The sequence below is a fragment of the Dipodomys merriami genome, unplaced genomic scaffold (genome assembly GCF_024711535.1).
Source record: "Dipodomys merriami isolate MVZ:Mamm:240054 unplaced genomic scaffold, mDipMer1.0.p SCAF_3, whole genome shotgun sequence".
In the NCBI taxonomy this organism is placed as follows: Eukaryota; Metazoa; Chordata; class Mammalia; order Rodentia; family Heteromyidae; genus Dipodomys; species Dipodomys merriami.
This window is the reverse complement of record NW_027204492.1, coordinates 23231252-23258792: the sequence shown is the minus strand read 5'-3', so window position 1 is coordinate 23258792 and position 27541 is coordinate 23231252. Positions and strand designations below refer to the sequence as shown.

Here is a 27541-nt window from a genome sequence, read left to right as displayed (position 1 = left end):
AGACCCAGAGTTCAAGCCACACAACCAACAAAAAGAAAGTGTCAGGGAACTGTCTACTTGGACTGGTTTAAATCTTGATCCTTAGATCTCAGCCTCTTGTGTAGTAAGTATTACTGGTATGAGTCACTGATGCTCATTTAATTCAACAGTATTTGTTGCTCAGTGCTGGAAACTATTCTAGAAACTTTCTCACAGTTCAAAAAATATGACACATAAAGTTTGTTTTTCAACGTAACGACTTGTACATCTCATTGATGCAATGGGTCCACCTGTATCCCTATTTAAACAATTTGTTTTTTCCCTTCTCCTCCACAAATTATACCAACATCAAATACAGTGAAAACAAGGGTTAGACCGTGGGGGAAGGACATACAAAGCAACAAAGAAATCATCTTATAAATATGTTAGAAACAATCGCATGAAAGAAAAAACATTTGAATACTTATCTTGAGGTTCATTTCACCTAACATCAACATATCTGACCTTTTCTGCTTGGTGGGGGGAGATGGGGGGAGAAATGGGACGGGATAGGAAGGGGAAACAAAAGAGGAAGCAACAATGCTTGATAAAAAATGTACTCATTATCTTTCCCATGTAATTGTAACTCCTCTGTATGGTATTTTCATAATAATAAAAAAGATGAAAAGAAAACAAAAAATATGACACTTAAAGATCCCAAGACTCATCAAATGATTGTGGAAGGGGAAAGAGACAATAATCAATAACCATACTAGATAAGGAAAGTATATGCTAGGTGATACAGGTTAAGAAAATGAGAAAAAGTATAGTAAGGTAAAGATATTGTGCCTTAAGCAGTTTGGATATACATTGCACCACTGCATTGTATGGAGTAGAGTATAAAAGGGAGACAACTGAACAAAGATTTGAAGGGATGTGGGAGTTAAGCATCAAAATCTGGATAAAGAAAGGTCCAAGCAGACATCAGTTAGAATGAAGTCCCTAAGGCAGAACTGTATCTGATGTTATTTTAAAAAGATATTCACAAAGATGTCAGTTTCATTAGAGCAGAATTAACAATAGAAAAAGTACAAGGACATGAGGCCAAAGTGATAATAGCAAGGTAAGGCATAGAGGACATTTTAGGTCACTGTAAATATTCTACTCTGAAAAAATCAGAAGCTAATTATGATATTTTTGGCAGAGAAGACTTACTTGGAAAAAAATATTTTCAGTAGCATGGAGACCTGTCAAAGGCTATAGAATTAATCTATATGATAGATGATAAGGAAGCAGTGGAGGTAATGGAAGAATTAAAAGTTTACTGATAGAGAGGAAGAGAGGTTAGGATGACTCCAAGACTTTTGGCTGCAGACAGTATATGGCAGTACAGACTCCCATCAACTGAAATGGGCAAGTTTTCTGGTGGAGTGAACATTACATAGTGGGAGAGATCATTAGTTTAATTTTGGCCAAGTTGAGTTTAAGATACCTATTAAATATTCAAGCAAAATTATTGAGCAAGTAGTTGAAAAACAATGGTGGAAAGGAGAGAAAATGAGTAATCAGTATATGAAGTTGTGTTTTTAATCTCAAGGCAATACTCAATTACTGAGTGAATATAAATTGTAAAAACTCAAGGATAAAGAATTCTACCTGGAATATGTCACAAATATGAGAAAGAATCACGAAACAATATATGCAAGTGACCACTGAGGTAAGACAAAAATTAAGAAAGCATGCTTGCTGGAAACTGTGTTAAAAAAGAGTAGAAAACTCATTTCTTCAGAGAACTGACTACCCATGAGATTTTCACTTCTCTGTTTTACCTCCAGTTAAGCAATGGCAACCCAACTTTATAAAATGTGTGATACTGAGAAAAGTTTGGATTATTTCACATATTCTTATGGTAAAGCAAATAAGCAAATAAGCAATTTCACAGATTTCTTCTATATGCCTCAAAAAAATCAAAAATCAAAACAAACTATTGTGTCAAATAGAATTTTTCCAAGGAGCAATGAAAGTAATGATTAGGCTGTCTCAGAAAAACTACATTTACACCTACAAACATTAACATACATGAAAACTGGGCTAGGTGTGGTGACAAACACCAGTAATCCCAGTAGTCAGGTGCAACTTGGTTCCAGGCCAACTGAAACAGAAGTTAATGAGTCTCTACCAAAATCATAAGATGAGGTATGGGCAATGCTATACAGGAGGAAGATACAAGTAGGAACACATCAGTTAGTAGGAAAACCTGTTTGAAAATCTGAAAACAGAACAGACTTGGAAGTGTGGCTTGCTTAGCAAGCATCAGACCTTGATTCAAAACTCTGTCTCTGTCTGTCTCTCTATATACATGTAGTTATGTACATATGCATATATAAGTACATATTTCTAGAAGATAGCAGGAAAAAATGTAAACGTATGGAATTTTGTCAATAAACCTATGCTATTTAAAATTAGCCACTTAGCCTAATAGTCATTTCCTCATGAAAACACAGTTCCACATGCAATGGTAAGGTTGTTAGATGGCAAATATATGTGTTTGTTTTCAAAAGAAAATAGCATGTTATATATTACATGCAATGTTTTAAATTTGCAGCCAACCTTATGGGATACAATTTAGAATCTTAAAGTGGCTTGTTCATTGCCTTATAGTACTTGATCAATAGTACTTGATCTCTAAACATAAATATTTTAAGTAAACACATGGGGGTCTAATTTTCATGAGGAAAATAAAAATAAGCAGGTTCCTTGAAAGTAATACAAAGATTAGAATATCACCTAATAATATAATCTAGTAGATTTATTTCCCACTTTTTTTTCTTTTCTTTTTGTTTTTGGTTGGTTGTGGGGCTTGAACTCTGGGCTTGGGCACTGTCCCTGTGCTCTTCAGCTCAAGGTGAGCTCTCTACCACTTGAGCTACAGCGCCACTTCCGGTTTTCTAGTGGTTTATTGGAGATAAGAGTCTCACGGACTTTCCTGCCTGGGCTGGCTTTGAACCGTTATCCTCAGATTTCAGCCTCCTGAGTAGGTAGGATTACAGGCGTGAACCACTGGCGCCTGGCTTCCCACTCTATTTTCAAATGAACACACACACACCCACAGACACACACACACACACACACACACACACACACACACATGCATACACACACACAAACACAAACAGGTTAAATAAATAAGGAGCTCTAATTAGGGATTACCATAAAATAAACATTTCATAAACATGTTCTTTCTTTGTCACAGAAAGTTTTGTTTCTATGTTTTATCTTAAAACATTGGAAAGAGCTCTGTAACAGTATTGTGTATTGGAAGAAGTGATCCAGAAAATATGTGAGTAGGATTCATTCTTCTGTGACATCATTTCCTGCATTTTAAAAACTATGTTAAATAAAAATAATATCATATGATACAAAAATCAAAAGGGAAGAAACCAACAGGAAAAATTTCTTCCTCTACTTTTTTTCACAATACTTACTGAATTCTCGTTCACAAATTCACACTAAAGTTCTTTACTGTTAAGTCTTCCAGAAAAATCTACACACATACAAACATGTATGTATATGTTAGCATTAAATTCAAGCATAAACTATAGTATATTGGACACCATCACTTTTGAGTTCCAAAATTCATTTTCTATATCAGAATGAATCTTATAAAGAAATAGAACAGAAAAAATACAATGTGTCATAGTAAGGATAAATATTTTATTATGAAATATTTGGTTTTTACTTATATATACATTGTGAACTGGATTACAATTATATCTACAGATAATCATATAGGTTAATCGAAGATAAGCCTCATGGACTTTCCTCTACAGGCCATCTTGGGTTTCAAACTATGATCCCAGATTCCTAAGTGGCTAGGATTATAGGTGTAAGCCACCAATGCCCCTTGTAAAACAAATTTTTAATATGGGGTTACAGACAAAGCAATTCATTTTCCTACACAGTGATTCAAGCTCTGTGGGTTTGTTTTTATTGTTCTTGTTAATGGTGTTTAATGATGCATCATGAAGATTAATAAAGAATTGCCTTATTTTGTTTGTTCTAAATTTATTTTAAATATTGCAGACATCCATAAAAGAACAATAGAAGATAATATTATAATTACATCAGTATCCCACTGCCTAGCCTAATAAATAAAAAAGTTATAAATAAATACACACAAAATCTCAATGGAATTGAATCTCTCGTGCATAATCCCCACTTGAGCTATCTAGCTTCTCCTACCAAGCATGTCTCTTTCATTCTTTATAAGGCTGCAGGGTACTCCATTGATTGGTAGTCCTGATTTTTTCAGGATTTTAAACAATGCTACGTTGAACAACTTCATATATACACTATATATATACATATATATCACTGCATTTTCAATCAATATCTATAGGATAAATTATACATAGTAAAATTGCTGGGTCAAAAGAGCTATGTTTTTGACAGATATTATTGTTTTCTTTCATATAGATTATTTATAATCTTGTAAATAACATTTTAAAACAATGCTACTAAATGTTCATTATTGCCAACATTTTATTGTATTTATTTTTATCAGTCATGGGGCTTGAACTCTGGGCCTGGGCACTGTCCCTCAGCTCTTCAGCTCAAGGAGATTGCTCTACCACTTGAGCTACAGTGTCACTTCCAATTTTCTGGTGGTTAACTGGAGATAAGAGTCTCACAGACTTTTCTTCCCAGACTGGCTTTGAACCCCGATCCTCAGATCTCAGCCTCCTGAGTAGCTAGGATTACTGGCATGCACCACCAGCATCCGGCTTGCCAATATTTTAAATGCCAATATTTTAAATGGTAAGTTATATCACATTATACTAGTGATATAAAATTTCATTTGGGACTGAGGCTATTCTTTAGTGTTCAGAAACCATTCTCATTTTCTCCAATATGGCCTATATCTGTTTTCTTTCTGTTCACATGTTGGATGGAGATGGAGGAGGATATTTCACCTTCTCATTTTAAACTTGATTTACTATTTTAGTTTTTAAACCATCAGTCCATATTACTTCAATAGTAAAATACTAGTTAAATTTTACCTAGTGAAAAACTATGACTTACCCTCATAAAAGCTTGAAGTTCAATATAATCAAAATGGTTTGAAATTGTAAGAGTATCACAGTCACCACAGAAGTGTCTTACTACTCACCCATAAAATAATCCCAATGACTTACACACTTCCTCTGATAGTGTAACATCTCCAAAAGAGCTGTTACAAAAGTCAACTGCACAGTCTCATACATGCCTAATGGTTCCAGCAGAGCCATTAGGATGTCAGTTATATGGCATGGCTCCTGTCAAAGCTATTACCAAGTCATTGCATTGTTTCATACACTTTCTTTGACATTCCAATGGTTCCCGAGGAACTGTTATCACTGCTATGGAAGTGTCCTGTATAACTTATATCACCATGGGAAACAAAAAAAGCAGAGGAAAAAAATGTAATACAAACAAACTACTTCCACTATATGTACACGAATGGCCCCATATGGGCAAATATCAGCAGGAAGAACCCCTCGTTTGGGTGTAAATATTCCATTCCATTCAGGTGTTCGTCAAGGCATATTTTTAACAACTCCAGCTGTTCTCATGATGCAGTTTAGGTTCTGAGAATGGCATGTGAATTGCTATGATGGTATAGTGTGTTTTGGTAGCACAGGGGATATTAGCAGGGTTCTGTAGTTTACAGGACAACAGGGAGCAGTACTAATGGGGTTCTTGACTAACGTGATTGTATCAGATACTCCTTTGATTGTAAAGTTCCTGAAAAGTATATCTGGAACTCAGCTTCCAACAATTATGGAGATCAGCATGGTTTCTCAAGAATTGTAACCCTAGCTCTATCTTAAAGGGCTACATTAATGGCAATAGGAAATACTACAGCGAGAGTTAACCCTTAGCCAGGTCTGAAGTGTATCAATAAAATTTCCTCTAATGGTCTTTTCTATCTATATTTAGCAGAACAAAGTTGTTTGTTATTAAATGATTATTTAATATGAGGCAAGTACAAAGATTTTTTTATTTAGTTTGAAATGAGTAGAAAATAGGATGGACTTTGCTAGACTAGTAAGTTCTTTAGGACACCAGATGTCTCATAAATTACATTGCATGCCTGTCTTATTGGGAATAGGAAGGTTGATCTACAATAGTGATATATAGAGACCACAACTGGCACATATTGGGAATTGATTATAAGAATACAGTATAAAGTGCTATATAATATTTAATATAATATGTAATATTTCTATTTTACAAAGCAGAAAATTGAGGCTTTGAGAGTTGTTCTTCTAAATAACTGGGTAGAACAAACAGCAGGTGCATTACAGAACTACACTTACACATATGTGTGTGTACGTCTGTGTGTATACACACACATATTATAGCTGTTTTATATATTCATTAGAAAACAATATGGTTTATTTAGATTTCATTATTTCATTAATATATCAATTTATATTTTAAATGATTTCATATTTCTTGTGCTCTTAGATCAAGATATGTTTATTTCATTTGACAAACTAAATTACATTAAATTAACTTTTTATCCTCCTAAGTAAGATCTCTTTGGGTTCATATGCTCACTTGACACTGACTGCCCTTCATGAGGAACTGCTTCAAGAATCAAATGAGAGGGACCTCAGAAAGCAAAACTTGTATTATAATTACACCTGCTGAGACCCAGGGTAGCTATCTAGGTCATACTATGAAAATGATTCTGTGTTCTTGGAATTTAGCAATTTTTTTTTACTAATACTAAAATACCTGGTCCATCTTAGCTTACTTCATGAATAGAGAAATATAAACTGAGGGACAGAGTAGGGTTTTATTCCTGCCTTGTAGACAGAATTTAGAGAAATATTAATCTACAAAGATAAGGCTAAAGGAAATGGGCTTAGAAGCAAAATAAAAAGTCTTATTTTTATAGTGTAATATCTATTTGTGTTCTAGTCACACTCTTGTCAATTGAAAAGGTAGAGGAAATAAAGTATAAGGGTTCATATTAAAGTATCATGCAGGTATTGACTGCCCATGTGTCCTAGGGTGAAGCTTACTTGAGTTAATCTGAATGTTTCCTAATGGATAATCAAACATCAAAAGATGATGACAGTTTTGCCTAGGACAAGTTTCAGGGACTGGAAACTCAATGCTTTGAAGTTCATATAGTCCCTTTGAAAGCCTAGAAGTGCGAATCCCCTTCTGATACTTGCTAGTTTTCCTTTCCCTTTCTTTAGGTATTTCAGTCCAAGTGGTCCAGTTGTGAAATTTTATTAAAAAAAATTCTCCAAGAGTTATAATGTGTGAAGAATTTAAATTAAAGTTAAAACAATCAAATAGAATTGACAAAATGAGAAAAACTATATTCTGAAAGGTTTGGCCTATTAATGAAATGAAGAAATAAATCCTTTCAGCCATAATTTTGGAAATGTAGGCAGAAAATTAACTCATACAGTATTCCCTGGGATAGATAGGATTGTAAACATCCTTCTAATCACTTTGTAGATTCTTTCTGAGCTGGACAACTTATCCAAATTAATAGTTTCCCTTGTCTTCATTTTTATATTTCATTCCTAGCAGTGAGGTTTAAATCATCCTCAACTGACCCAAGATATTGTTCCTACTGTCTCATCAATAATTAAAAAAACAGAGTATAGGAGCAAAAACAAAACAAATGACCTTGACACTAATTGAGGCATAGGGATGGGGTTTAATGCAATCTACAATAGTCAAACAAGCTACTTTACTTTTCAGACATAGTATGTGTAAAGTTAAGCTAATGAAATAGACACCCTTTTAGACATGCTCTTGTGAAAGATTGTTATCACTGGGAAACAAATTTGCATACAAATACCAGGTTAACTCATTGGAAATATGTGGTTCCAAATTTTAGCTGCTGTTGGAAAAAGCATTTACAGTCTCATCTCAACTCAAAGTCTAAACTCAATATGAACCTATGGAAATAGTTAAGGAAGATCTGGTGTAGTTATCATCTATTAAGCATTTATGGAATCCACATTGGTGAAATCTTTCCATAGATCTTAAGATCCTGCATTTTATAATACTTGTTGAAAATAATCATAGATGTTGAAATAACACATACATCACTCTATGCTGAACACACTTCTTCAAGTTCATATCACAAGCATCACACATGATTCATGAGGAACAAATAACTATTTAGAAAATAATCTATTGTACTTAGTTACCTAGCTTTGAAATTGTTTTTAAATACTTATTTACAAATGGAGATTGATGATCGATCTATTTCAGAGTGAGCATGTGAATGAAATAAGGGTCTGAATAATGTACTGGGTATTTTAAAATAATGATCTATTAATAGTGAATATTCATACTGCACATATGACAAGTATTGCAGCAAGCTTATTTTTATTTTTAAATACATTTTTATTGTAAAGATACCATACAGTTACATGAGTAAGTACATTTCCTATTGAGCATTCTTACCCCATCCTTTATTTTTCCCCTACCATCCCTTTCCTCTATACCTCCCCAACCTCTCCCTCCTCTCCCCAAGAAAGAATGACACTGCCCCATTTGTTAGGAAATGGAAAGACATGGAAAAAATTATATTAAGTGAAGTAAGCCAGATCCAAAGAAACATAGGTCGCATGGTTTCCATTATTTGCAATAACTAGTATATGTCTAGGATAATCTTACAAGAAAAGGCCAAAAGCTATGTACAGAAAACCATATAAGATGATGCTAAGTGAAATGAACCCCAAGATATGGATACAAGAGGTTTTATCTTTGTTGCTGTTGCTTTTAATATATTATGTGATTTTTTTTGTTTCTTTTGTATGTTCTTCCCCCATGCTATAACCCCTGTTTTCACTGTATTTGATTCCAGTGCCCCGCATCTTGTATATACATTTTTTTTCTAATTTGGGGAGGGGAAGGGAAATAACAAAATGCTAAAAGCAAGGATACACGTTGACCCATTATAATAATGAGATGTACAAGACATTATGTTGAAAACGAACTTTGCAGTAAACTTATATGTGCTAACTTCCTCCTAAACTGAATGATAATGGTTGGACTGTGGAATTTTTTACAAAGCATTTGAGAAGGACCAACCCAGCACAAATCAAATGAAAATCATTTATAAATGCTATTTTCAATAGCCCTCAGTAGAGAGGAAAATCTAATGAATATAATAAAGGCAAAAGTAAAAGAACACCAATGCCTATTCAATGAAAAATGATGAAAGTTTATGGAAAATAATAAACATTTGTTTTCATTTTAAGGTGTTATTTATAATTGATGACACAAATAAAATGTGATTGTGGAGCCAAGCTAGGAACATCTGAGCAAAAAGACCAAAGCCATCTGTTTGGTGGTATTGGAAAGTTCTGACAGTATCAGATTTAGAAGAAGCTAATGTCAAATCCATGCACACAGCAGTCTATGTATAGGAAATTATGAAACCTAATACAATTGGACTGATTTTAATCTCTGTTCTGAAATCAAAGCAATGATCTCTCCTCCCATCCCAAATTATGTCATGGGTGCACAAACTACTCCTTCACCTCTTCTTTACTACCATTATACACTCAGAAGAAAAACAGCAAGCCAATAACCTTCCATTGGACTAATTTCTGACAATTACATTGAACAAGACTTTGTGTTGCTTATCAAAGGAACAAGGTGATCCTTTATGGGCTAAGCATTATGGGATGATGTAAAAATAATATGTAGTTAATTATTTGGAAACACTTACCTTGAGTAGACCCAGCTGGAGCCTCCATGTCACAACAAACAGGAGAGAATTTAAAACCTGTAATAGAAAATATTTGACTAATTCATAATTGGCCAAGTCATTGGGAATTCATCAGATATCAATTGTAACCTTTTATCTAGTGATATTTTTAAATCACAGAATTATTGACAGTGAACAAATCTTAATATTTCTCATTTAAAAGCATGCAGGTCAGTACAGTTAAGTATATAGTTCAATATTTTCAGAGTTCAAACGTCCATTCTACCTAATTCTAATGATATTATCCAGTGAGGAAATATCTTTATTGAATTTTAATGTTTAAATTAGATAAAGTTACTGTAAATTCATGTCAGATGTGGGAAGAGAGAGTACAAGATACCCTGGAAATACAGATCATTTACCACTCTATTTCATATGATTTTGGTTCTTAGGTTTTTTTTATTGATAGATGGAGTCCAGTAAATCATGGTGACCAGTCCAAATTCTCCTAATTCCATCCTAAACTTCTTTTGCTTAGGTGAATAAGCATATCTAGATACACATACACATACATATACATAAATATATTCCCTGTTTATCTCCACACTTGGTCTTCTATACTCTTGGCTAATTCAGTAACACATATATAAATGAAAATAATATTAAAAATAAATCTCTCCAGATACTTGATATTATAATTGTTATAGAATAAGATTTAGGAGATGATACATTAGGTAGGGACAGGAACTCATTCCTGATTGTATCCTTTTGGCCAATATCATCTTTGCACATAAGGAAACAGAAGAGGATAAAATAGATGAAAGCTGCCAGTACAGCGTGGGTTTTTAGCTCTGTGCCAACCTGAGAAAATGCAAATTAGCCAATATTCTATTTTTCTTTTTATTATTATCTTTAAGTAATAAATTAACTGATGTTTACAGACTAAGCTTTGTGGTCTTCATGATGAGGACCATGTAACCAAACAGAATGATAGGAAGATGAGATTGATATGTTTACTAATAATTAAAGAGTTTGTATGGAAGGATTTTATTCTTTTATAAGGGAAAAGCAGTTAAAAATAAAAGTCTCCCCCAAAAGTAATAGAACAAACCTTTCTTTTTCTAAAAATTGTAATAATATATAATTATAATATAATGCCACTGCAATTAGTATTTGTTTTCTGGAAAATTGCTGATGTTAATTCATCTTCTGTTTTTCAATGCATTTCAGTCCAACCTGGTTAATTTGAATCAGTCTGTATATTCAACAGTTTAATCTAGATTAAAACAGAAAGTTCATAAAGTATGCATGCTTTGTTATTGTTCATTTCACTGTTAATAAAGGTGGAATATTTGAAATGAGTACTTTCTATAATAAAACCCTTTATATTACACAAAAAGTAAAGATTAAAATAAGAGATGAGTACTGATTAAGAATATACAATACTATTGAATACATAAGATTGTTTCTCTTGGAGGTCCCTACTAATAAAGCCTATTTTGTCTATCATGCTAAATAAATGTGTTGATTTACCAGATCTACATCTTGTCCATATGACTTGCTACCTTGCATTTCTATTCTCCATATTAAATGAAAGATAGACAATGTTTTCTATTGTGCATTGCAAGCTACTTGAAAGCAACAAAATGAACACTTCAAAAAGCAGCCATTCACGGCTAGAAGCTATAGATCACACTTATATTCCTAGCCATTCAGAAGGGATAAAAATGGCCTAAGCCTAGCTAAGGCAAAGAGTACAAGATATTGTTGTGAAAAGTAAGTAAGTAGGGGTAAGGTCATGGCTCAGGTGGTAGAGTACCTGCCTATCAACCACACGACTCTAGCTTCAAATACTAGTGCTGCCAAAAATGAATGATAGGTACATATGGGAAAGGAGAACAAAACAAAGTGGTAACAACCATTGTTTCTCCTTTTTACTTAAGAAAAAGGGTAATTTTTTGGGGGGTCCGGTCGTGAGGCCTGAACTCTGGGCCTGGGCGCTGTCCCTCAGCTCTTCAGCTCAAGGCTAGCACTCTACCACTTGAGCCACAGTGCCACTTCCTGCTTTTTTCTTTTTGCTTATGTGGTGCTGATGAATCAAAGCCAGGGCCTCATGCATGTGAGGCAAGCGCTCTACCACTGAGCCACCTTCCCAGCCCCACAAAAGGGTAATTTTTATTACCATTTTCCCCCTCAGACTTCCGTTCATGGTCAGTGTCAGTCAAGGACAATGCAGAGTTGGCACGGCTGGAGAGACAGGAACTATGTTCTGATTTCATTCCTCTTATCCACATTCTCAGTGCATGGTCAGGGGAGGCAGCACCTTCTGTCTCTGTGTCCACATCAGATCCCATCTCTAGTTGGTAGCCATGGCGAGAAACATTGTGCATGTCTGTTTGGTATCCAGAGCACAGAGTATGAGGTGTTTCACAGAATTCCATCTCTGGGAAGAAAGAAAATTTAAAAAACAAAAGGAGAGATATATGAAAAAATTATCCTATAGAATCCCACTTTTTGCCCTCATATTTCCCCTCCCCCATTGATATTAATTTTTGTGTTTTTTTGTTTTTGCAAAGTTAGAATTCTGGCATTTTATTTATAGTAGCTAGGACTCTGTGCTTATTTTGCACTTCTGTAGCTTAAAATTATGCTCCTCTTGATTCTTACATGGTTCTGGGAAGAGCATGCCTAAAATAACTTTATAGCTACAATTTTTGCTCGCACAAAATATAATGAAATAAGTGAGTTCAGAAAATATAAAGTGTAGAAAGCTGTCCTTTTAAAGTCATTTCTCATTTAGAAAAAATATACATGAACCTTATAACACACCTGTGTTTAAATGATCAAATTTACTTGCTTTTTTAAAAAAATATTTTATTTATGTAAGACTTAAAAACAAATAGATCAGTATGAAAACCTTGAGAAGGAAAACACAAAAATTCAGATATGCATATCTAAATATTTGTTCTGAAACATGTTATTTTAAATTGTAAAGTTACATATATACAATATAAGTTCCCATTGTATCCAAGGCCTGCTATATGCTAATTAGGTTAATTCAATCTATACATGAATATAACATAAATGAAGGTTACAAACATGATCAAATCTTCTAATAGATGGCAGAAATAAGGCTCATAGTAGAAATTTCATTTCTCTTTAGCCAACATCAGATAACAACATACCCCTTTCTTTAAAACACCCATTTGGGCATCATTTCTGCTAGATACCAATGATGTCCCATCAGTTTACTGCTTGAATATCAGACATTTAGTCTTATAGTGAATTTTACATTCAATTATGGCAAAGTGTCAAGAAGGGGAAAAGATGCTTCAACAATCCTTAATAAGTTAATGGAAAATGACCACATGCCAAGACATATCGTCTGAAATGTCCATGTAATACTTAGATAAGGTAATCCTGGGATGTAGTACACTATATGGGATTTTCTCAAATTGTCATCAGAGACAAGGTATGTCATTTGGCCAGGAAGAAGCTTAGCTGAGTGCATCTAATCCTTAGCACATATCAATAAAATGCAAACCCTAACCTAAATTTAATTCTTTGAATGCAGAAAATGCTGAATCTTAGACTATATACTAGAGAAAATACAGACTATGAATCTACCCGTTATAACTACTACTGTAATATAAATATCTGGATAGGGGTTTTACACATTAACTTTAACACATATTTAATAAACATTATGTGCCTGCCTAGCACTATGCTTTGTACAACAGTTATTGTTGTCAAATAAATATACTGTAATATATTAGAGAATTACAATGAATAGGGACTTTTTCAGAATTATTTGTCACTGTATGTTAGGTGTGATTTCTTAAGTAAATTCCAAAGGAATGATGTTTAAAAGTCAGACATGGTTTCTACTTATCAAACATAAAACCTTATCAAATATGCTACTGTACCATAAGGATAAAAGGAAAAATCCATTTGCACAATATGAATTTTAGGATTTTAGAATTCTGGGATCAGTTAATATTCATCCTTCCTAATTTCACAATGTTTCATTATCCAATACTTTTGTGCAGTTGTTGCTATAGCAACCCACTAATGAACCTGTCAGCTCTGAGCTGTAAGAAAGGATTATTATATAGGTTTTCTATACAAAACTTCTTTTATTCCTCTATATAACTGGTTCTCAAACTTCTCTGCCCCAAGATCACCTAGAAGGCTTGTTAAAACATGATAGTTGTATGCCATCCCCACCTCCATTCCTATCCGTATTTCTAATTTCTGTTGCAGCTTGCAAGGCCACAGAGTTTTCATTTTGAATGCGTTTCAAGGCCAGTACTATGCTGCAGATCCAGAGACTCACACTTTGAAAAATATGGCCCTAGATGTTTCTCTGAAGTCCTTGGAAGCCATGAAAGTGGGCTCACTGTGAGTACAACCTCATCATGGTATTATTACACAGCTTTTCCTATCCAGCTCTAAATTCTGTTTGCAGACATAACAAAGAAAGTATTTCTTCTGAACTGCTGTGATGTGTCTCCATTTATGTCCCATGGATTTGAGACACTAATTAGTTAAATTACTTTCAAAAGCACAGACTTTGATTTAGTTTTACTCAGATGACAGCATATGAGATGTGGATTTTTTGGAGTTTGAATATGAGCCTCTGAGTCATGACTTTTCTTGAAAAAGGATAAGCAAATAAAAAGTAAATATATGACCATTTGTTATTCTAGATTAATAAAACACTAGATAAGGTTTCATAAAAAAGCAATGACAAATATTAACATATTTCTTTTGGTTGAAGAAATTTTCCCAACCAAAATGAAATCTGATCACATAATTACATAGAATATGTATAATATAAAGAATTTATTTTTCTATTGGAAATGTACCTTAAGAAACAAAAATTAAGTAAAAATTCGAATTAAGAAGCCAGATAAATTTATATGTCCTTATCCAGTCTATGACCAGAAAAGACATAATCCAAATTACCTTTTAGTTGTTCTTTTTTTAAGTAGTGAAGGAAAACCAAGAGAAAAAAAAGAGAAAGAAAGAAAAGGAAAGAAAGTATTTCCTTTATTATAGTAGATGATTCAGTGAACATTTTTATTTCTCTATTTTTTTTTTTGTCAGTTGTAGGGCTTGAACTCTGGGCCTGGGCACTGTCTCTCTGCTCTTCAGCTCAAGGCAAGTGTGCTACCACTTGAGCCACAGCACCACTTCCAGTTTTCTGGTGATTAATTGGAGATAGAAGTCTCAAGGACTTTTCTTCCAGGGCTGGCTTTGAACAGTGATCCTCAGATCTCAGCCTCCTGAGTACCTAGGATTACAGGCATGAGCCACTGGCTCCTAGCTTCTCTTTCTTGATATCAATGTTACTATGCTAAAATATTTCCTTAAATATACAAAAATCTTCATGATGTTTAACAATGTACCTTAAGTTCTTATTTTTCATCCTTGGATGTATTATTTTGTTAACTAAAATACTACATAATCCCTAGAGAAGATGAAGTTCAACTAGGTTTATTATAGATCTATTCTTACCAAAAAGTTATCCACAAGGGAAAAATAAGCCCAAACTTAACAATATGTGAGGTTTAAATAGATAGACTGTTCAATGAGAAACTACATTTCAAGAATAAACAGGTGTGGGGTTGGGAAGGTGGCTCAGTGGAAGAGTGCTTGCCTTGCATGCATGAGGCCCTGGGTTCGATTCCTCAGCACCACAAAAGCAAAAAGAAAAAAGCCTGAAGTGGCGCTGTGGCTCAAGTGGTAGAGCACTAGCCTTGAGCTGAAGAGCTGAGGGACAGCACTCACGCCCAGAGTTCAGGCCCCACGACCGGACCCCCCCCCAAAATAAGAATAAACGGGTGTAGATATAGTCAAGTAAAGGACATGTTTGCAGTCTCACATGTGTATATAACTTTTATTCTAAGGAATCTGTTTAGCCATCTCTCAAGAGCCTAAGACTGAGAATATTAATATAGAGTTGAAGTTGAAAATTTGAAATGTCCAAACATTTTGAACAGACACTTCACAACTAAAGATGAAGAAACATCAATACGCAAATGAAAAGATGCTAACATGACTTAGTTACCGGGAAGATACAAATAAAGAAATCTGGAGCAGCTATTATTCTTGCACACTTGTGGTAAAAAAAAAAAAAAAAAAAAAAAAAAAAGTAAAATGGTACAATTATATTGAAAAATAGTTTAGCAGTTTCCGAAAATGTTTAAGGTATACTTACGAGGAGAGTTTTGTTTGTTTGTTTTTTTTAAATCAGTTGTGGGGCTTTAACTCTGGGCCTGGGCACGGTCCCTGAGCTGTTCAGCTCAAGGCAAGCGCTATACCACTTGAACCACAGCACCACTTCCTGTTTAGTGGTGGTTAATTGGAGATAAGAGTCTCACTGACTTTCCTGCCCGGGCTGGCTTTAAACCTTGATCCTCAGATCTCAGCCTCCTGAGTAGCTAAGATTACAGGCATGAGCCACCAGTGCCGGGCTAGGAGAGTAATTTTAACCTTTGGATATTAGAAAGAAACAAGTTTGTACAAGGTTGTGTATAGGAGCTTATTCATAACAGCTAAATAGTAGCTATGACCCAAGTGTACATAAATAGATGAATAGGTGCATGGAGTAATCAACTGTGTTATAGTCACAAAATGAAATATTAGACTTTCCAGAGAAAGAATGAATTGTTAATGCACAACAATATGGAAAGACTTCAAAATAATTATGCTGCTTGACAGAAAATAGACAAATGATTGTATATTACATGCTTCCATTTATAGAAAACTAGAAATTGGAAACTATCATGAGGGGGGTTCCTGAGAAAGAGGCTGAAAGGGAAGTTGCATAACAATAGGGAATGAGGAAATTTTGGCATGAACTGAAGGACTTCTAGATATATACATGCCCAAACTTCCATATTGTGTACTTTAAGTAAGTATTGTTTGCTGTACTTCAATTATACTTCTGTATGTTTTTCTAGTGGTTTGTGTTAAAATCCCAGGGTGATTCTTTTTTTAAAAAAGAAGATTTTATTAGCTTTTTTGTTTTTTGTCAGTCATGGGCCTGGGCCCTGTCCCTGTGCTCTGCAGCTCAAGGCGAGCGCTCTACCATGTGAGCCACAGCGCCACTTCCGGTTTTGTAGTGGTTTATTAAAGATAAGAGTCTCACAGACTTTTCTTTCCTGAGCTGGCTTTGAACCACTGTCCTCAGATCTCAGCCTCCTTAATAGCTAGGATTACAGGTGTGAGCCACTGGCACCGGGCTTTTGATTATTTTTTTATTGTCACTAATTAGTTGTACAAAGGGATTTCAATTCAACATATCACTTTATGAGTACAATGCATTGTGATCAATGTCACCTCTTTCATGGTCTTCCTCTGCTGAGGTGATTCTGAGTTAGCACATTTTTTTCAGGTGAAGAGTTTCAGAGCTGGAAGAAGGTTTTGCTTTTTTCCCTCACCCCAGATGAAGAAAGTATATGCAACAGGAACAAAACAGAAGTAATAATGTTATCTTGTTTATATTTAAGCCAAGAGTAATCAAGAGTAACTGATACATGACTTTTCATTGATGCTTTAGGGAGTACATTCATCAGGAGGCCATTAGCAATTGGAAGTCAAATTTAAGTGGGACTTCAGAATTAAACTGATCAGTATTGAATTTTCAGCAGCTAAGGAAGTATACTGTGGAGAGGGATCGTGAGACAAACTTGCATGGTTCTGGCAATAAGATCATTTTATACTTACCTGTATTAATACCAGATTTCAAATGTTATGAAGTACTTAATAAAATGAAGTACTTGCATTTTCCCTTAGAATCTAGTGTTATCTTCAGGTGTTCAGCATGGAAAGCCATTATCAAAACTTGAAAGAGAAAGTAATGCTAGTTATCTATATCAACATTTTTAAGAAATGCCATCTCTGGGCTGCTGATAAGCTCAAGATTTTATTTTTCTTAAAGTCTACCCATCTACTATTCTAAAAAGAGAGCTTTTAGGTATCATACTCTAGATAAATGATTGGAAGTGAAGAAACATGATAAATCTTAGTTGTGACCTGAGAAATTGGGAATATAGCTTTTAAAGGGACTATATCCAAAATAAGCAATGTGGATAAAATTATTAGTTTCAGTTACTATGACTCATAATAGCCTTTGTGGATTATATGGAGAATTATTATTAATTATCCAAGTGTTCGGAATAAGTTACTTGAGGGGGTACTCAGTTTCTTCACTTGCAAAATGCATAGACTCTCCTTGGAATAAATCTCCAAATAACTGATTTGTTCTAAAATTCTCTAACTATGTATGGCCAATATTCAAGAGGAAAAGAGTGTTTTTGAGAATGAAGGTGTATTTATACTTCTATTCTCACATGCATTTTTTTGTGCCAGTCCTGGGGCTTGAACTCAGGGCCTGGATGTTGTCCCTAAACTTTTTTGTCAAAGGATAGTACTCTAGCAATTGAACCACAGCACCACTTCCAGCTTTCTTCTGGTTAATTGGAAATAAGTATCACGGACTTTCTTGCTCTCAGTGGCTTTGAACCATGATCATCAGATTGCAGCCTCCTAAAAAGCTAGATTTTAGGTGTGAGCAATGGGCACCTAGCTCTCACATGCATTTTTAAATAAGAGCTTGTGTCATGATGATCAGTCTTAAAGTATAGATACAGCCTAGATAACTATTATGAATTGTTAGACTATTAGTAGATAAATAGCATATTTTAAATGTAAAGTACAAAAAAGGCAACTGAGCAAGTGGTTACTCATCAAAAATAAAATTATAGGGTATAAGCATGGCTTATTGAAAGTATTACTCTATGACAACATGAATAAAATGACATAAAATGAGAAATATTGTTGACAAAGTATTAATTCATATGGGCTTTGGGGGAAATTCAATATATTATAATAGTCTTCAGTAAGAAACACAAAGAAAAAAAGAAATGAACAATGCCTAGATAGGAAACAAATAGCTTTCACTATTAGATACTATTTTGTATTTCTCAGTTTGGGGGCTTTGAAAAGAAAATGATATCAAATTGTCAAACAAATCAGTTCATGCAAGTTTACTTAAACACAGCTTCACTGAACACCCATTCAGTTTCAAGTCAAGGAAACAAAAAATAATCTTCCCTGATTTTTCTTATTCTTAAGGGATTATTCCAACTTAATTTCCTATTCTATTCATAAGAAAGCTTTATCAATATATACAGTGGTGAACTAGAGAATAAGCAGATTGTGTTAACCAGACATGCTAGGTCCTTTGGGAAGTTTCACAGAAAGCCTTCTTAAAGGTTCTAGAGATAACAAAGTAATAAAGGCACATCACCTAAATCTGAACTGTATTTGTCTGCTGAGGGCACATGAGAGAGAGAGTATTCCCAATGTAAAGGGCTGTGGCTCTTCAAGGACTTAAATAACTAAGCTTCCTGAAACCTGATCCTTTCCTCACAGTTTTAAATTCAGCCATTAACTCAGCACGCAGAACCTACCAATTATGCCTTATTTAATTTTCAAGATTTCTCCATCTGTCATTACAAAAACAGAGCAACCAATCTGAGCAGTGTTAAAAGCCGGAAGTATAAACACTCATGCTTTGTAGCAAGCCAATAATGATGCATTGGAAATAATCCAGAACATAGTTAAAAGACCATGGTAATGTCAAGGAGAATGTTTTTGGAAGTACAGTGAATTGCTCATCTGTAAAACAGCCCAATTCAGAGAAGGACAAAGACTTGTAGCACAAAGTCAAAAGGAAGGGAGATGAGTTAGGAACCTGGAGGAAATAAAAACAAGCTCCAATCATACTTAGAGATTAAAACATCCTTCAGTAATCTAAGGAGAGGAAGAAAATTTAATGTGGGACTAAGTTACTGCTCACTATTTCCTTGAACTAATTCTTATCTTAAAGGCTGGCTCCATTAAGACTATATTCATGTCCTAGTGTTATTTATTTTAGTCATTCAGTGTGTTTACTGTAGATTTATAGGCACATTCTAGTTACCACAAATGAGGGAAACCATGAAACCTATGTTTCTTTGGCTCTAGCTTACTTTGCTTAATATGATTTTTCCAAGACTTTCCATTTCCTTATATTGGTACAATATCATTTTTCTGATGGATATGTAGAATTCCATTGTATATACATATATAAATATTCCATTGTGTGTATATATATACATATATATACACACCATATTTTCTTGACTCTAGTCAGTAATATACAGAGGCCAAAGGAGGCTATGCATAGGAATGGTGGACAAAGGCTCAATAGCTATGGACAGGTGATCATATAAAATAATCTCTGAAATGCACTTCAAGAAAAGAAAACACGAGCCATTCTTTAGTTACCATTGTTGATATTTTTGTTTTCTTTTCCTTTTGTCTTGTTTTTTGTATTTGGGAGGGTTGGGGAGGGCACATAAAAAGTCGAACAAGGATGAACAAATACAACTGTGATTCTCACTAGACACTGTGGAAAATGAACTATATGTCTTTTGGGTGGGGACTAGAGTGAAAGACTAGGAGAGACCAACAGAAGGGGAGACATGGTTCAAAAATAATTGTACTGTTTGTACCTGATTCATGTAACTGTAACCCCTTTGTATATCAACTATACAAAAACAAACAAACAAAAGACTGCATTCACATAACATTGGAAAACTTTGTGTTGAAGCCAACTCAGACAGCAGTGAAAAAGTGGATGCCTGCTCCACAATATTTCTAACAAGAGTTTAGAAAAGAATCAGGGACCAGAGAAAATAGTGGGAGGTCCCAGACTACAAGAGAAATTTAGATCAATGGGAAACTGTGAATGTTGCCTTTATTTCAACGTTTCAAACAAGACAAGGACTTCCTGGTCTAAATGAGAAATTTTCAGGGCTACTGAGCACTGCAAATGCATGGTGCTCAATGGCCCTAAAAATTTCTCATTTCTTACCTGTGCTGGTCCAATTTTCTGGCTGTTCATAACACTTTTGAGCCTAAATCCTTATTGCCCACTGTGGTCTTCCAGGTATACTTGTGTTTTCTATTATGCTCACTAAGCATGTGAAGTTGTTTGCTCAATATGTGTGTGTCTGAAATTTTAAACTACATTAATCTACAGCACAATTCCATCCAGAGGAGTGAGAACACTAAAGCTAAATAACCATTAAAAAACACTTGTGAGTGCTTTATGCACATATTCATAAAGGCAGACAGTGTAATGTCTTAACATTTCCAACTCTGTTAGTATTTATTTGGGGATGAATGAGTAAAGATGCTAAGATAGAACTGTACCACCTAAGTTAGTGTACATGTAGTACTACTGAATTAACTACATTCTTCTCTGTTGAAGTGATTCTTGATACCTTCCAATAATACTCCATTTATCTTCGCTATCTATCTTTGAACATATCATGCGAACCAGATAAAAAATTCCCTGTGGGGCTGGGAAGGTGGCACAGTGGTAGAGTGCTTGCTTTGTAAGCATGAGGCGGCTCTGGGTTCGATTCCTCAGCACCACATAAGCAGAAAAATCTGGAAGAGGTGTTGTGGCTCAAGTGGTAGAGCACTAGCCTTGAGCTGAAGAGCTGAGGGACAGCACCCAAGCTCAGAGTTCAGGGTCCATGACTGAGAAAAAAAAAATTCCCTGTGATTTTTAAAAATAATCGATCGTATATATCCAGCCTGTTTTATATTTATATGTGAACGTTCACAAAATATTCTCCAAATTCTCATTCTTCCATCATTCTAAATTCTGGCCTTTCCTAAATTATTTTGCCTACTACATACATTTACACTTGAAGTATATTTTTATTTTCTTCATATTTATATTACATTTTATCTTTTAAATCAGTACTCTAACTCCTATAATAACCCATAAATATTTTATAACTCAGTGTTAGGAATTATATGTTGGTAATTTATCAGTATGGTAGACTTTGGGTGCTCATTTGGCAGTGGAGGTTTTAGGAGTTAGGGATTCTACAGCAAATAACATTCTTGGAATGAAAAATGGGTCACCTACAAGAGCCCTAAGAACAAAAGAAACAATCATCTCCCAGAAAAGATTATCACCTAGTTCCCATGAGAGCTAAATGTACTTATGCTTTTTAAATTTTTTATTTCTTATTAGGCAAGGAAGGAAGAAGTTAAACATTTTTCCTTCCTTAGTTTGTAAACTATTGTCATCTATATTTTTTACTGTTTGCTTTGATGGGCACAGCATTCCAATTGAGAGCCAGGCTTTATGAGCAGGGATTCATACAAAATTAGTTATATACAAGATATATATATGAATTTGCATAACTGTATTAATCAATTCACTATATGTCTAAAAATAAATAAAAGCATTTTAAATATCATGACTACCTATACTTAGTAATGTAATGAAAAACAAAAGAATGCAATGTGCGATGTGATCTAAGGGCTGGCCATATAGGTAGTATTTTAAAAGATTTTATTGTTATTGTGGAGGTGATATACAGAGGGGTTACAATTACATGAATCAGGTAATGAGTACAATTGTTTTGAACCCTGTCTTTTTAAAAAAATATTGTCAAGGTGATGTACATAGGGGTTACAATTACATAAATAAGGTAGTAATTACATTTCTTGTCTAACTTGTTATCCCTTCTGTCACTTTTCTCCCTTTTTCTCTTCCCTTTAATCCCCTCCCTACACACTAGTTGTACAGATCATTTCCAACCTATTGTCTTGCCAGTATAGCTATTGCATAGGTTCCCCCTTTGTCTTTTTTCTCACCATTTTGTTGTTTCTCCCCTTGCTCACACCTAGGTTTTCCCTCCTGTACAGTTAATTTTCCACACAGTGTTTAGCATCGCTGTTATGTTTGTTCACCTTTGGTACTATTTTTCGTGTGCCCTCTCTTCCCCTCTCAAACAGAGACACTAGTAAACAAGACAAAAGTAAAAGTAAATAAAAAGAGCAACAACAACAACTAAAACAAATCTCATTTCCTTTTCTTGGAGTTCATTTTGTAAAATAATATTTTATATGATCATATTCACATACCTATTGAGCCTTTGTGATCCACTCCTATGCATACCTTCTTAGGCCTCACTGTAAATGTCTAGAGACCTTTGGAATTTATCATTCCATGTGTTTACCTGTAGATTTTTTTTTGTTGGTCGTGGGACTTGAACTCTGGGCCTGAGCACTGTCCCTCAACTCTTCAGCTCAAGGCTAGTGCTCTACCACTTGAGCTACAGCACCACTTCCAGTTTTCTGGTGGTTTATTGGAGATAAGAGTTTCATGGACATTCCTTCCCTGGCTGGCTTTGAACTTCAATCCTCAGATCTCAGCCCCCTGAGTAGCTAGGATTACAGGCATGAGCCACCAGCGGCCCGCTTGCCTGTAGATTTATAGGCACATTCCAGCTACCAGAAATAAGGGAAACCATGCAATCTATGTTTCTTTGGATCTGGCTTACTTTGTTTATTACAATTTTTCCAAGTCTTACTATTTCCTTATGAATGGTACAATATCATTCTTCCTAATGGATGAGTAGACTTCTATTGTGCATATATACCATATTTTCTTGATCCATTCATCCACTGAGGGGCATCTGAGTTGATTCCATATGTTGCTGTGGTAAATAATACTGCAATGAACATGGTTGTGCTGTTGGCTTTAATATGGTGTTGTTTGTGTTCTATTGAATAAATACCTAAGAGTGGTATTCCTGTGTCATAGGGAAGCTCTAAGTTTAGTCTTTTGAGCAACCTCCATATTGCTTTCCAGAGTGGCTGAACAAGTTTACATTCCAACAGAGTGTAATAATAGAATTCCCTTTTAGCCACATCCCCACCAGCATCTGTTTGTTAGTTTACATGATAATTACTATTCTAACTGGGTGAGGTGGAATCCCAGTGTTGTTTTGATTTGCATTTCTTTATGGCCAGAGATGTTGAACATTTCTTCATGTGCCTATAGGCCATTTTTAGTTCTTCCTCAGAGAAGTCTCTAGACCATTTATTGATTGGTTTGCTGAGCTTTTGAGGGTTTATGTTTTGGAGATTTAATATTTTGAGCTCTAAATATATTTTAGATATGAGGGCTTTGTCTGGTGTATAGCTGGTAGAAAAATCTTCCATACTGTGGGCTTTGTATTTATCTTGCTAGCTATGTCCTTTGTCATGCAGAAACTCTTCAGTTTTATGCCGTCTTATTTGTCCAGTCTTTCTTTGATTTGTTGTGATTCTGGATCTTAGGATGTTCCAACTCATGCCTAGAGGGCCTAATGTTTCTCCTACTCCTTCCTGTAACATTTTCATAGTATCTAGTCTTAAATTTCGGACTTTGATCCATTTAGAATTGATTCTATTACTGGGTACTATATGAGAATCTATCTTCAGTTTTCTGCACATGGATAGTGAGTTTTTCTAGCAACATTTTTTGAAGAGGCTATCTTTCTTCCAATTCGTATTTTCGTCTCCCTTATTGAATATTAGGTGGCTGTATGTTTAAGGTAGTATTTTACTTAGCCCAGGTCCTACAAATCTTTTAGGCCAACTTATCATTGTATACCAAATATTAAAAATCAATAGTATAAAAATCACTCTTGAAAGAGTTAACATCTTGAATATATTTTTGATATATATGAGATGGTTTTACTTACCAAAACAATGCTTACTAATGCAAAATGAAAATTGTTGTTTTGGTCAATTAGCTGTATATTTCAAATAATAGATGTTCTGCAAATTTGGCAAGAAAGTAAAAACAGCAGCCCACTGTCTGTGGACTCAGGAAAGAACAATGTATAACTGATATTTGACTAATGAAGAGCAAGTACCCTGGATAGTCTTCTGATTCAGTTCCACAAAGGAATCATTATTTACTGTACTTTTTGTCTGTCCTAAAGACTTGGGAAATGATTACCTATTGAAATTCTTCAGAAATATGTACTAGAGTGTAGGACTTTTGGGACTTTTACTGAGAACACTCATAAGGCTTTAGTTAAAAACAACATTTAGTATAACTGAATAGAAACTTTGTCCTTATGAAAATGTCCTCAGGACATATACTATATGTCCTTGAAATATGGTATTAACATCCTGTAATGGTATTCCCATTACTCACTGATATAGAAATATCTCCGTGGGTTTGTAGACTATCCTGAGGGGGTAGTTGTAGCTCTTTTGAGAGTTCTGTTTTCACAAATTCAGAAGTTATTTAAAACACTTTTCATGGATAAGAAAAAGAAACTCTTCAGGCAGGTAAAGGTTGAAGAAATAACTCTTTGGACACTCATTAGGAATTTTTAAATTTGAATTTTATTTTCAAAACTATATTAAATTATGTGGAAGAACTCCCATTCTCAGTCAAGATAGGATGAAATGAACTAAATCCACCTTCCCATCTGAAATGAAAACAAATACCACACAAAATGAACAGAACCACCAATTTCAGTTGGGTTGAAATTGATATGTGCTCTTAGTCAATGAAGGATAATGATTATGGTGATATATGGAAGAAGTGAAATCAACTCTATGATTGTTCAAGTTTACTGCCTACAAAGAGGTGGAACCTCTTGGTTCCTATGAGTGGATAAGATGGATTTAGTCATTTAGGAAGATCAAGATAGCCAAGGTTTGACATACAGAGTCCCTATGGGCAGAACTGCACAAAGAGGAAACTATGAAGACCTTTAGAGGGTTCTTAAGGGAGTTCTTTTGCATTTTGAACAGCATACATATGGAAGAATACCATGAAAGACAATACAAATACCCTCTAAAGGAATAAAGAAAACAGCCTCTAAATCTGAAATTGGATGAAATTAGACTCTGTTCCCGACAGCTTGAGTGGAAAGCTTTATAATTCCCAGGCATTGAGTAGAATATGTACTATATTCTTTCTCTCTGTATGTACATGTTTATATACAATATATGTGCTAAATATGTAAAATATGTGCAATAACATATTCTAAATTATATATTATATTCAGAAATGTTTAGGGTATTACACACTGATGCTGACAAATCCAACAAATTCAGTTTGATCTTATGACAGGCAGAATTTATAGGCTACTTTAGGCTTAATTATAAAGTACCATGATAGACTAAGATCATTTGATGACACTAGTGATGATACTTGCCATTGTTGCTTATGCTAGGTGACTTTGTCCTATTTAATAGTACAAATTTCTGTCATAATTCTAGTGATTCATTGTATGCTATCTGGTTCAAAGACTAGGAGACATGTTTTGGTTAACTCAATGCTAATGAAGCCCTACTTATTTTCAACAGTCCTCAAAATACATTTCAATAATTGGAGGTTAGTAATGTTCCTTTCACTTATTATGAATTTCTACATGAGTTTTGTTGAGTTGTATGGTACATGTATAATAAAAAGCATAATGGCTTAAATATAAACTAAATACCTGATCTAATTATGTCACCCTACAAAATATACCAAAGAGAAGTTATATTAGAAAAATTTGCATACTAGTCAAACACTCCTGTAAATTGGGTCAGTCTGGACCTCAATTTGAAGTATATCTGAATAGGTAAAATATTTTTGATACTGTTGCTTACATTATAGGCAGACCTCCAATTGTAAATTTATACTTATGAGCTAAGGTCATTCTTTATTTGCTGTAGAAATTTGAAAACTAATCTACCTCAGTTACCAAGCAATTCAATTAAAAATGAATAAACACAATGATTTAGGCTTAAACACTTGGACCATATCTTAGCTATGTTAAGTAATGCTGCACTAAACATAGTTGTGCTGGTAGCTTTAGTATGGTCTTGTTTGTGATCACTTGGGTAAATGTCCAAAAGTGGGATTGCTGGGTCGTAGGGGAGCTTTTCACAATTAAAAAAAAACACTTGGACCAGTAGTTCTGATTTTAAAGCACACATTCTACAGGCCTGGGTCACAGGTGGATAGAGGTCAATCTACCAAGGAACATGCAATTCTACCTACTAATAAAAGAAAAAGTTATAATTCAAATATATATATATATATATATATGCATTTTCTATATATTAGACCTTAAAGCACAGATTATATCATTTAATCCTTACAGTATACCATGTGAGAATGTTAGTAGTATTCATATTTTTCAAATAAACACCTGAGGCTCACAGAGATTAAATACTTTTAATAATTTGTCCAAGGCTACATAGAAACTAAGTGGACAAAGCTAACTCAGAATAATTTTAATACTGAGTTCTAATCACCTCATTCAGCATGTGAAATTGTAAGTAGCACATTCAAATTCATAGCTTATATCTCATCTATGCAATGTGCATGTGGATGATGCTAGAACTTCCTGTTTCTTTCCTCCAAGGTTTCATTTGATTTGCTTCTTGTTTCTATTTGGATTTTCACAGTCAACCGCCAAAATACTTTGAGGGATATGGATGGTATGAAAAGAGACCTTCAAACCATGCATGTATTAGCCCTTTGTTTTTCACGAGTTTAATGTATTTGTATGCCTCATTTGGAAACACTATTCCACTTTGGCCTAATTCTTATGGATTCACTTCACTATCGTCATGTTCCTTTGACTCACTGAAAGCAGTGATGATATTTTAGAGCATATTTTCTGCTTCCAGACAACACAAACAACATCTGTGTCTGCAGGCAGACAAATAAAAGAAAATGCTGGCCTCTCCTGTGTTTAGCTCCCTACACAGAGCAGCTGCCTTGAGGAGAGTGCTGAAATTACTTAACAACATTAACAAAGATGAGAGGAATATTATTCATTGGGAAATGTGCATGGGGGTATTATTTAAGTGCAATCCTGCACAGCAACGTGAGAGATAATCAAATTAAAATTTGGGGTATTTCTTGTTTAGAAGATAACATTATAATGACAGACTACACAAATTGAGTGCAAACCT

The 27541-nt window shown here is 34.5% G+C and overlaps 1 protein-coding gene across 9 annotated transcripts in view; it reads right to left on the bottom strand.

Moving 5' to 3' along the window:
• The window catches only part of Tenm1 (teneurin transmembrane protein 1), an 875459-nt gene that overhangs the window by 519852 nt on the left and 328066 nt on the right, over positions 1 to 27541 (bottom strand). For all 9 annotated transcript variants that reach the window (XM_070039761.1, XM_070039760.1, XM_070039769.1 and 6 more), the window contains 2 exons: positions 11877 to 12137; positions 9716 to 9772 (listed from right to left, as the gene is read on the bottom strand). In XM_070039761.1, coding sequence (XP_069895862.1) covers positions 9716 to 9772; positions 11877 to 12137 — 318 coding nt within the window. The remainder of the gene's footprint in view (positions 1 to 9715; positions 9773 to 11876; positions 12138 to 27541) is intronic.